At 39.5% G+C, this 11418-nt stretch overlaps 2 protein-coding genes across 2 annotated transcripts in view; one reads left to right on the top strand and one right to left on the bottom strand.

Moving 5' to 3' along the window:
- HIBCH (3-hydroxyisobutyryl-CoA hydrolase) overlaps nt 1-5400 on the top strand; it is a 39608-nt gene extending 34208 nt beyond the window's left edge. Inside the window, exons 13-14 of the mRNA XM_009995254.1 lie at nt 693-726; nt 5285-5400. Coding sequence (XP_009993556.1) covers nt 693-726; nt 5285-5400 — 150 coding nt within the window. The remainder of the gene's footprint in view (nt 1-692; nt 727-5284) is intronic.
- Nucleotides 5401-10735: 5335 nt separating this feature from the next.
- Nucleotides 10736-10987, bottom strand: LOC104386610 (small membrane A-kinase anchor protein-like). Its single transcript, XM_009995238.1, has one exon. The coding sequence runs from the start codon at nt 10985-10987 to the stop codon at nt 10736-10738; it is 252 nt and encodes an 83-aa protein (XP_009993540.1).
- Between the last annotated feature and the right edge of the window lie 431 nt (nt 10988-11418).

Here is an 11418-nt window from a genome sequence, read left to right as displayed (position 1 = left end):
TGAGTACTTGGGTAACATCCAAGGATGTCATTCTTTCAGTGGAACAGAGCTGCTAACTGAATTATCTGAACAAACGCCTCCTAAAGCTTCCCCATGGTATCCATGTTAGTTTCATCACATTTTAAAATAGGAATTGTGTATCTGATTAAATTACTTGTGAGAGTTAAAGTAAATGCTCTAAAAAGAAGTATGAATGAAAATGTATCCAATTCTGATACATTGTGGTACTTGACAGTATCCTTGCCATGTCTTTCCTGGAGCTGGTGGTGTTGCCCCCTTGCTAGTGAAGCATTGTTAGGGATTTAAATGTTATGCTTTCCTTTATCAAAGAGTTGAATGTTTCCAATTTCTAACTGCAAAGTGGTTCAAGAAGGCAGAATGCATCACAATTCCTGAAGATTGGTCTTTCTCCAAAGATTTTCTGATCCTACACACCTTAGTCTCCATCATCCAAAACTCTTTAGAATAATCTGTGAGAGGGGGCTTGCACTGCATAAAATCTGGCTGATCAGGTGCAGTTCAACAGGCTGATTTTGAGAGCTGTGCCTGCATTTAAGCAAGAAGATATAGATGAGAACAGCACAATGGGGATTTAACTGGATTTAAGAACTTGCCTTTCAAGCAGAAGTGGAATAGGTAAAGATGGGATAAATAAAATCTGTCATGTTCCAGCTTGTTTTTTTGTTTTTCAGAAGGGCCATGACTTCTATGAAGGGGTTCGAGCAGGTAAGTGAGTGTGCACCCCAGAAACTCAAGAATATGCAGACTCACTGTTGTTTTGCTCCTCTGGAAGTTAAGACAAGTATATGCAGCAACAACCCAGAGTACATTCCCCAGCTTGCTATAGGTTTTGCTTACTGGACTCCAGGATGGCCAAAATTCAGTATTTGTTCCCATGTGGCATCTTGTTCCCTTTGTGTAATCTCAGTCTCTCAATGTTATTTATCCAGTTGGTAAGGAAGCACCATGAAAACATTTCAGCAGTTCATTGGGAAAGTCCAAAATAGAGTTAATGCTGGCAGTAGTGAGCAGCTATCTCATTTGTGTATCCAGATTTAGTGTTACAAGCTGGTTCAGCCAGCCATAAGAGAGTTTAAGACTCAGTCAAAACCAACCATTTTATAGAAAATTCTTAGAGACTACTTTCACCCATGTGCAGAATCTCTGTATAGAGCTGTCTTCCTATTAAAAAAAACAATGTGTAAACTTAATGTTAAATAATTCAGCGTTTTAAGACAATGCTCAAGATAGGTAATGGTAAAAGAGCAGCAGCTCAGCAAGACAGCCTGTCCTTGATTCTACTGCTGATTCACCATGCAGTTTGTCAAACCCAATGTCACATCTGTTAGGAACAGTAATAATTATTTATGTACTATTCAGCACATGATGAAACAAAGCAGAGGCATTTCCTTTTCCAAAAAGCTTACAGTACAAGACATTTGGATGAATAACACTTTGAAGTTGAGGGAACCTAGCTGTTAATTCACACAGTTACATATCTAGTGTGCATAATCACCTCCTCCTCATTTTTTATACCTGCATTTTTAAAGTAGTTTAGAATCCATTTCAGTAGTGGATCTTAGTTTGAGGGTTCACTTCTAGTAACACTGTGCTTAAGATAGCCTGGGATGAGAAATGCAAAGTTTGTTTGTGCAGCCTGGAAAGTTTCTGATTTTAATTAATTAAACTTTAGCCTTCTTTAGCAGAGACTCCTTTGAAGAATTTACTGCACATATTAAGAAGTGCGTGGTTTTCATTTTCTTGGCAATGGGGACAGAGATACCTAAAAAAGATTATTACTATGATACATTCTAAATCACCAAATAAGATGCCAAATTGTAGCTATTTAGGAAGTGACAAACTTGAATTCTGAGAGTCAGATGAACACCAGACTCACGTGTAGTGCACAAGGTCATTAAAGCACCTGGGGGTGCAGTGGAGAACAAAAGCAAATCACTTGTCAGTTTGGCCAGTAAATTACACAAGGTGCTTGTAAAGAAAACAGCTGCAACAGCAGCAGTTGGGAAGCTTCTCTTACATAGGATGATGTAGGAAAAGTTTAACTATATCAGGGGAAGAAAAAAGCCATCAGAGATGCAGCTGCTCTAAGGGGATTGCTAATAATAATTTGTTCTTGAAGCACTTTTGCTCTCTAGTTACTGTATATGTGTTAGCATATTTGTCACCTCAAAATTGTTTATCTTGTTTATGAGAGGTGCAGAATCTGACTCTAGATTTTTTTTTTTTAGTTGGGTCTAATCTCATAAAAATAATTATCCAACAATGTGCTCAGCATCCTTTTTAATAGGAAGATTATTAAGTACTTCACAGGCTCAACCATAGTGTCTAACAGATTAAAATGATAAAGACGTTAATTTCAGTATTAGCTTTTTGTTTATGAAACCATTACATTTCAAACATTTAAGAGCCAGCTGTTTACCCTAACACAAGAGGTTCTACCACAAAGTAAAGATATAATAATCAGATTTGGTTTTTAAGATGTTATTTTAGCAGCAATGGCCATAGTTCAGGTTTAATAAAAGCTTTTATCTGCTTCAAATAATAATTTTAATAGCGCTAGGGAAGTAGTTTGTTTAAAAGCTTTTTAATCCTGCTTTGACTTGAGGTCAAAATTTTAGTTTTCTTTCTGCCAGTTTCCTTTCAACCAGACTGAGAAATCTTCTTTCTGCCAGTTTCCTTTCAACCAGACTGACAAATCAATCCGCTGGCAAACAACCTTCCTAATTTCTGATACTTGTGATTTGAGCTACTAAAGAAAAAACCCAAACTGATGAAGCACAGAATACACAGACCATATTTCATCACTCACTTTAGAGAATAATACATAAACTAAGAAATACACAGCCCTGGCTCATTTCCAAGAATTTTGTTTTTTAATTCTTACTGCAGAGAAACACTTGGAACCTGTGCTCAGACACACCCAGGTAGACTGCAGTCTTGGTGACTTGAGGGGCAAAAATCTGCTAAATGTAGCCCCCTAACTATGTGTGCAGGCATGTAGATTTCAAATGGAATAGCTGAGAGCCTCAGTCTGTTGCTGACCCTGCAAAGATCTGATTTCTGGGTATATTCTGCCCTCTCTCCTGCAGTGCAGGCAGCTGGCAGCCTCACCCAGGCACACAGACCCCCTGCACTCAGTGAGAAGGGAGAGATTTCCTTGCAACTGACCATTTCAGGTGCTCAGAAGTACCAGTGTTTTGACTGTGCTGGATGAAGCTAAGCAAGAGAACACTCACTGAAGTCCAGTGAGGTCACTGCTAGTGAGCAGAGGGGATGGAAGTTTAATTTTTATCTTGTTTTGCAAGAAAAAAGCCACAAGAGCAAACCCTTACCACAATGTCAACGTTCAGTTACGTTTATCTTAATTAGCTTCCCTACCTTAGAAGCCTTCGGAATTTTTGTTCTGTTCTTGTAGTGATCCATATCTCAAGCTGGATAAACAGCAAATACACAGGAGTTAATGCAGAAAGGAGGCATTTTCATATGACTATTAGAAACAAATACTTTAACACATGCAAGATTGAAGATTATACTGGAGAGATCATTATGATCATTCCATTTACCTGCCAGAATAAAACTGGCCACAGACCCACACAGAAGAATTAACTCAATTACACAGTAGTGCCATAGAGTGGAGAATTATCAGCCATTGCAGCTGTATTTCAGAGTTGAAGCTGTTATAGTGCATACATGGACTTTTTTTTCTTTTTTCCCTTTCAATTTAAAGCATCTCTAGTCAGTGTTGTCTTTTGTGGATAACAGTTAAGGTTATTTTGGCAAGATTGTGAACTTCAACTAAAGTTGAAGAAAATCATTAGGTAAGTACTAATCTAATGGAATAAATAGAATTGATTTGGGAGATTTATATATTCTGATCCAAACCAATCAATGCCTTCACATCACAATGTTTAAAATTAACTTGTAGGATCATTACTTGTCAGTAAATTACCCCGTTGAATGACATAGTAAATACACTCCTTTACAGCACATTTCCTTTAAAGAATTGCCCACATGGATTCTGTTATCTGTAGAATTGCAGGCTCTATCTACATAATGAGCTTCTTAAAAAAATTACTGTTATTTGTACCCAAGGAGTCCTGTATTTGCAGGTAAATGTTGCAGGACCCTGATTCTTCTCTCTCTTTGAAGTTGTAAGCCAAGGAGCTGTGATGCCTCTATTTCTTCAGCTACAGAAATACTAATTTATGCAATTGTAACTTGAATGGTATTTATTTTCCAGGCATTTTCCAAATGTTAGTTATAGAGGGAAAAGTTAAAAAAGTTTTCAAGTCATACTTTGTACCACAAACTGCCATAATGCCTGGCTTTTGATAAGACACAATTCTTAGGTGGGCATTCTTGCCACTGAACTTAAAGTCCACCTCCTTTACACACTTCTCATCCTGGATGGTTTTAGCTCAGTCACCAAGAACGATGTCTGGTTAGAAAAACATGGCAACTTACCAAAAAGCAGCTGTTACTCTTCCAAGTAGTTAGTCTCTGTGAGTATCTTCTGTCCATGTGCCTGTAGAACCATTCTGCTCTGAAACTATTCTGAGAAAGAAACAAGTCCTGTTGGCAACCCTGCCATCACTTATATGCTGTGGGCTGTGCTGGTCTCCCAGGACACAGGTGCCTCTCCTGATCAGGCACTGATGCCACACATCTGAAGGGAATGTTGGTTGAGGAGGGATGTTGGGGACTCAGTCAGTGCATCCTAGAGAGCCATGCTTACTACAGCTGTTGTGTTTGGGTTTTTTTAATAATAAAATTTTCACATTTTAAACTGTGCCTTTATGGACTTTCTTTGGGACAGAAAGGTGCTCAGAAGGATGCTCTGGAATTCCATTCATGTTGGCCATTTCTACACACAAATCAGCTGCCTCTTGTCTTAATACTGTTTGGTAGTGAAGCTGTTCTTGCTGACGTGCCCTCAACATTCCTGTGATACAAGGAATTTTTGAGAATTGGTATTTTCTTTCCCACGAACATACTCTGCTTTAGTCTTTCCTCATCAGTTATTTCATTAGTAGCTTATATGATGTTTAAATTAGCTCAGCTCCCACATACATCTCTAGGCAGGTCACAAAGCAAGAATTTTGATTAGAGTAAACATATATGTGTTATCAAAACTTTCTTCACCTGATCATACTGATTTTTCTGCCCAATGTATTCACTGAACCTGTCTGTGTTGATGCTATCTGAAGTCAACCTCATTAGATAAAGTTTACAAGTAACTTTTCTGTTACGCTCCACCTGACAGTGCTTATTGACAAAGACCAGTCCCCCAGATGGAAGCCAGCTGCTCTAGAAGAAGTCAGTGATGAATTTGTGGACAATTGTTTTAAGCCACTAGGAAACAACGATCTCAAGTTGTAAAGATCAAGCCTGTGGACCTGCTTATACACCTGCTTAATTCTGTGATATAAAACATCATATTAGTATGATAAGAGTTTGACAAGACTTTACTAGCCTGAGATTTGCAAGTCTTAATTTTTTTGTGTTCAGAAACACTCTATTTTGTTACACTGCCACAATAACAAAATAATCCTATCTCTGGTTAATACAGGGGAAAAAATTACTTTGGGGCAAATTGTTATTTTTACTGCTTTACACAAGGATTAGCATTTTATTTTTTTGTGTCAGCTCTAACAAAATAATCCTATCTCTGGTTAATACAGAGAAAAAATTTACTTTGGGGCAAATTGTTACTTTTACTGCTTTGCACAAGGCTTAACATTTTATTTTTTGTGTCAGCTGTTAGTGTAGGAGGAGCCAAAGGAAAATGCAAGACATGCTGGTTGAGTAGTCTTAAATAAAAGGTCAGCCTGACACTGCTGGTTGAGTAGTCTTAAATAAAAGGTCAGGCTGACACGTTGTTAGTCTGAGAGCAAGAAATTGTTCTATTGATTTAACATTTGGTCAGTGTTCAGTCTCACTGATGTAGACATTGTTGCAAATGTCATAACACTCCCAGAGCACCAGTGAGCCCAGAGCACACTTCTGTTTGCTTGTAAAACCATGGGGTTTTGTTTTTTTTTAAAATGCCATTAAGTTGAATTGAATTACATAATTAGTTTTTCATTATTTAAAAAATAGCTAGTTGTTCGTCACTGTACAGTACTAAAGAAAAAATACTGTCTCAGACCTTCCTCTGGACACTAGTTGAATTGAATTACATAATTAGTTTTTCATGATTTAAAAAATGGCTAGTTGTTCGTCATTGTACAGTACTAAAGAAAAAAAACTGTCTCAGACCTTCCTCTGGACACCAAACAGCACGTTTCCTGTTGAGGGATTCTCTGGTTGTTGCTGTGGCAGAGGTGTCAGCAGGACTGCAGTGGCTGGAGCCTGTACCAGCTGGTCTGGGTTCCTGTTGGCTTGTACTCGTGAACAGCCTCTCTGCTGGGTGGAGGATTTGTGGGAACTAGGGGGAACACAGCAGTATGTACTCAGTCATAGGTAACAAATAGAGGAGAACATGATGTGGCTGCTGCTCTGTGGATTGTCTGGTTCCTTAAAATATCCTGACAGATGTATTTGTTGGGATCAAAATTTAAATGTACATCATATCCCCATTACTGTATGTGCAGTAAAGGTTGCTGGCTTCCGATACTAATGAGGCTCGAGGTATATGACAGAACCAGAGACCCTGGATGAAACATCATCTTTTTTGGGGGTAGAATTTTTCTATTGTGGCTACAACATGTGGCTACTAATCCTGCTTCACCATTAAGACTGCATGGGTTTTTTTATCATGTAGCAGTATCTCCTCCTACTTGTGTCTACAGTTACAGGCAGGTCACAAACACAAATACTGGCTTTTCTGAAGATGAAGCAAGAAGAATGAGACTAAAGGAAGAAAACTTTTGTTCAAGTAACATCATCAGAAACCAGCACTGGGAAATCAAAAAGGCAGAGCTACAGCAGAACTCTCACAGCGTTTTCAACACTGAGCAGGTCTTCATTACTGACAGGAATGGTCTACACTGGCTCCAGGCTTCTTCCTTCCCAGAAGCTGTTGCCTGGAAACAAAGTCCAGAACATTCAGGCATCAAGGTGAAGTGCTAGAGTGACTTTCAGATACTTGGAGGTGAGCAAAATTGAGAGAAAAATCAAGAAACATGGCTTTGTCACTAGAATCTTTAAGATAAAATGGTTAAAATTTCAACTACCAGTTAAGGTTATCATGTACATCCTTGTTACAAGACAGTTCCTGAGCCTATTTTCAGAAGCAGTTGAGAGATTTCATTAATATCTCTAGGGTAACTTCTGAAAATATTACTTGAATTTCTACCTCCTGCTGGTTCTGTAAGGAATGTAAAGTTCCCCCATAATTCGTTAAAATTGGTGTGAAACTTCAGATTCTTAAAACAATGGCTATTTTTAATTTATGTTTTTTCGATTGGTTCAATTATTTTTGTACAGAAGAAGCCATCTTCAGTGCACAGTAATCCCCAGGGAGTAGGCATTATGCCTTCTCTGACTGAAGTGGATTTAAAACATTTTAGCAAGTTTACTTCTCTATCAATAAACTTTGACCTGTGTTCAGTTGCTTCCAGTATTCACATGAATGGGAATTATCCCAAGCTCATGGTATGAAGCCCTTGTCCAGTCTCTGCATTTTTTGTCACAGAAAGAGTCTTACAAGCAAATGGGAAGTTTAATTTTATTTGGTCCACAAGAAAATATTTTCCACAAAAAATATTGTAAAAATATATTGTTGTGTGTTTTATTTGGGAATACTGATGTGTCTCACTTCAGAAATGTCAGTTTTACAAAGTTGTGCTGAAGTTTGTATGTTTTGAGCCATTGTTAGAATATCAAGTCAGTCACACAGTAGTGCCTACTCAGACTATACTTACGTTTCCTGGAGAAAATAGAAAGCAAATGTATTTTTAACTCCTAAATAGAAGTAAATGGTTTTGCAGAGCATGCCAGTCCCATACTGGAGTGCCTTTATTCCACAAAATCAAGGCAAAGAACTTAGCTGGAAAGCCACTGTAAGGGGCTTTCTAAGACTACAGCACAGTTTAGAGTAAGCTAATGATAAGTAAACACGTATTGTTTTATGCAGGTAAAGAAGTATTTTTATTATGCATTACTATTGTGTCTGTTAAAAACATAGCAGAACTCTGGAATGGGATTGCCTTTGATCTCCCACCATATAGTAGCACTGAACAAGTTTTTTTTTAATTATTTTTTATTAAGGGTAAGTGCATTATTTATTAAGGACAGTGTCTTGTAAAAGAGATTGTTTTCCTGGTGAGAAGCTGTCTCCCTCTGGTTTGCAAGCTCGTTTGCTTTCCCTGAAGTGCCAGTGTCACAGGAGGCATCATAAACCAGCTGGAGTGACACTTCAGGCCACACTGGATCTGCTGTGATCTCCAAGCTTTAGGGAGGGCAGAGGAGCTTTGTGGTGCAGGTCAGTGACAGGCTGGGCTGACCTAGCAGCAGGAGAGCACTGAGTGTCTGGGCAGCCCCCAGACAGGGGCTCACAGCTTCAGTTATAGCCAGTTAACCTCCTCTGGGGGACTGTGGGTGTGCATCAGTGCAAATGCTGTGATTTCACTTCAGGCTGTTTGATCTGACATCCCTGCCTGCTGCTGGACAGTGCAGTGGCAGCCTGCCAACTCAGAAGCTGCTTTCAGAAGTGCCTCTGCTGTGCTGACTCCAGAGGAGTGCAGATGTGAGGCTGCATCCAGAGAGAGGACCCAAGACACTGCAACAGCCAGCACTGCAGAACCTTCTCCCCAGGCCAGCCACTACAGCTTTTGTACAAGGGTCAAGGCAGATATACCTAAATGCACTCTTAAAACAAGCCCAGTTTTCTGCAGCTATCTGCCTACCTGGCAAATGATGACTATGGATTTGGGGCCTTACTTCAGCTATAATAAGAAGAGGAATATTTTTTAATACTGTGGTTAAGCAATATCCAATGAATATGTACTTATCTGATCAGTGTTTTGGTTTTGCTTTTTAATTCACCCTAGTATATGGCATGGAGGTTTTTTAGATGGAGCAAATGCAGGGTATGATTTCATGTCTTACATGCTTTAGAGCTTCAAAGAACATCCCTCTTAGCAGTAGAATTTAAATGGGCCATAATACTGAAGTCCCATTTTACATATGGCTTCAAAGATGACTACGTTACTTCAAAGAAAAAGACTTTACAACAACAGCAGGTTTTTCTCCCTTTTTCTGCAAAAGCCTGAGAACAGTCTTACTAGAAGGGTCTGGACAGTGTGAATTAGTGGTAGTCTTGTGCTGTGTTACAAATAAGTATTTTTCACCTTTAAATTCCTGATGCAACCACCTCCCGACACAGGTGAGTTTCAAATAACTAAGTGTATGTCACAAAGTTTGCAAAACAGCTCAATATTATGTCTGAGAATAAGCTAAAAATAACAATTTGCACAGTCCTCTCTGCTTACCATGGCTTGAAAATCATGCTTTGTATCACTACTAGAACTGTATGTACTTAAAAAAATAGTAACAGGTTTTGCCAGTATGGAAACATTTTTCCTTAGAACAAAAACATAAAATGGAAAGCACTTTGATTTAGGAAGAAAAAACAACCCTACATCTTTTAAACTGGCCATAACAGAAAAAAACAGGTTGCTAGAACCCAAGTTTCTACCAAGGCAAGATGACTATAATTTATTCATCATTTTCTTGACATCTTAAATGCTAGTTAAGAGTAGAGCAGGTCAGGCTACAAGTCCTGGAGAAGCAGGGTGCAGTGTGTGGGTGCAAGCTGGATAAAATGGGTAAAGAATGTAGCCCTTTAGCTTTGGGCCTAAGGCTTATTCGCTAATACAGTGCACTGCTCAGGCTTTAGGTTTCTGTAGCTCCTTTGTGCATCCCCACACACAGCTCTGCCAGCAGGTGAGACTGCAGAGGCTGAAGGAAGGTGTTTGTCCCAAGGGTGTTACTTCAGGGTGACATCTGAGTGTAATGCAGCCATAGTTCCCCTCATTTTAGAGAACAGCCTTCATGCATTTCCAGAAGCCAGAGCACCTGTCAATTACAATGCACTGTTTAACAATATTGTAATGTTTCTCACTGGCTCACTTAAGAATGGCAGTTGAGTAATATAATGAACTATATGGTTCCCTGAATACTACTTGGTTTTATAAAAAGCTTCTTGTTGCCTTAATTATCTTGTGGCTTACAGGTTCAGCCTGCTCAAGATATCAAAGCAAAATTTCTGACAGCAGTTACCTTTGCTACATGTAGACCCTTGGCTTCACTAGCAAAACGTGGACAGATTTACCAGGCATAAATAGTTACTCTCTTGTCACCTACAAACAGACCACTGATTTTTTTATGCAGTGTGCAAAAATCCACCCTTTGTCCTTGAGCATCTCTGGGGCCTCTGTGGCAGTGCTTGCAGAGTTGCTAGGCAGCCACGTTCTTCTTATCCTCTTTTTTTAACACTGATTTCTGATCACATTCAACACATGAAGACAGAATATACTCAACATACGGCTGATAACAAATGACACTTGATTGAGGTTCTACGGCAATCCAATTAGTTTCTCAGCAATACCAATCCAAAGGCAAATTTTTTCAGCCTCTCCTTGCAAACACATCCAACTAGTGGCATTGTGCTCCAATCACGGATGGTGTTACTTCATCTGCACAACCACCAAAGACAGACCGCTGGGCAGAGAGGACACTGGGTGTGAGGACAGTCCTTGGCAGTCAGGGCTCAGGGCACATCACTTTCAATGTAAGGGATGTCACTGTATTTGCTTTCAGTCACTGCCAGCTGTTGCATGGCCTGATCCAGGATCTCCCGGGAGAAGCGGTCGGCATAGTCTTGCACTATGATGCTTGGTGGACCTTTTACATCCACCCCCGTGATCAGGGATGCCTTCTCCCCAGTGCACACTTCTCCAATATCTTCATCCTGGATAGCATTTGAATGTGGAAAGGCATACTTGGATTTGAAGCATCCCATGGTACGTTGGAAAATGCAGCTGCAGAAATTCAGTTCAACAGCATGTTTTGGTAACCTGGAGGTGGTTTCCGCGTTTGGTGCACAGTGTTGCTGCTTCTTGCCAGTGGTCCCAGTTGCTTTCAAAGAACAGAGCCTCTCCTTTTGTGCTTCTTCACTTCTGAAGGAACCTGTCAAAAGAGTGTTTCATATAAATGCAATAAGTAGTTGGCCATTCTCAGGGAGCTTAAGGGAAAGCTACAATCACACAGATGCTTGTAGAAGCAACTTCAGTAAATCTCTGCATGATGCACATGAAATGTATTTATCAGTAACATCCAACAAGCAAAGTTTGACCTGAATTCAAGCAGCCTTTGAATGCAATTCCCAGCACATGATGTAAGCCACCCAGGACCCTAAAGATCTTAGGAAAAAAAATTAACTGTCTCTTCCAG

This window comes from Chaetura pelagica, unplaced genomic scaffold (assembly GCF_000747805.2).
Source record: "Chaetura pelagica isolate M959 unplaced genomic scaffold, ChaPel_1.0 scaffold33, whole genome shotgun sequence".
NCBI classification, from domain to species: domain Eukaryota; kingdom Metazoa; phylum Chordata; class Aves; order Apodiformes; family Apodidae; genus Chaetura; species Chaetura pelagica.
Note: the sequence above shows the minus strand (reverse complement) of the source record. Positions and strands in the feature narration are given on the sequence as shown.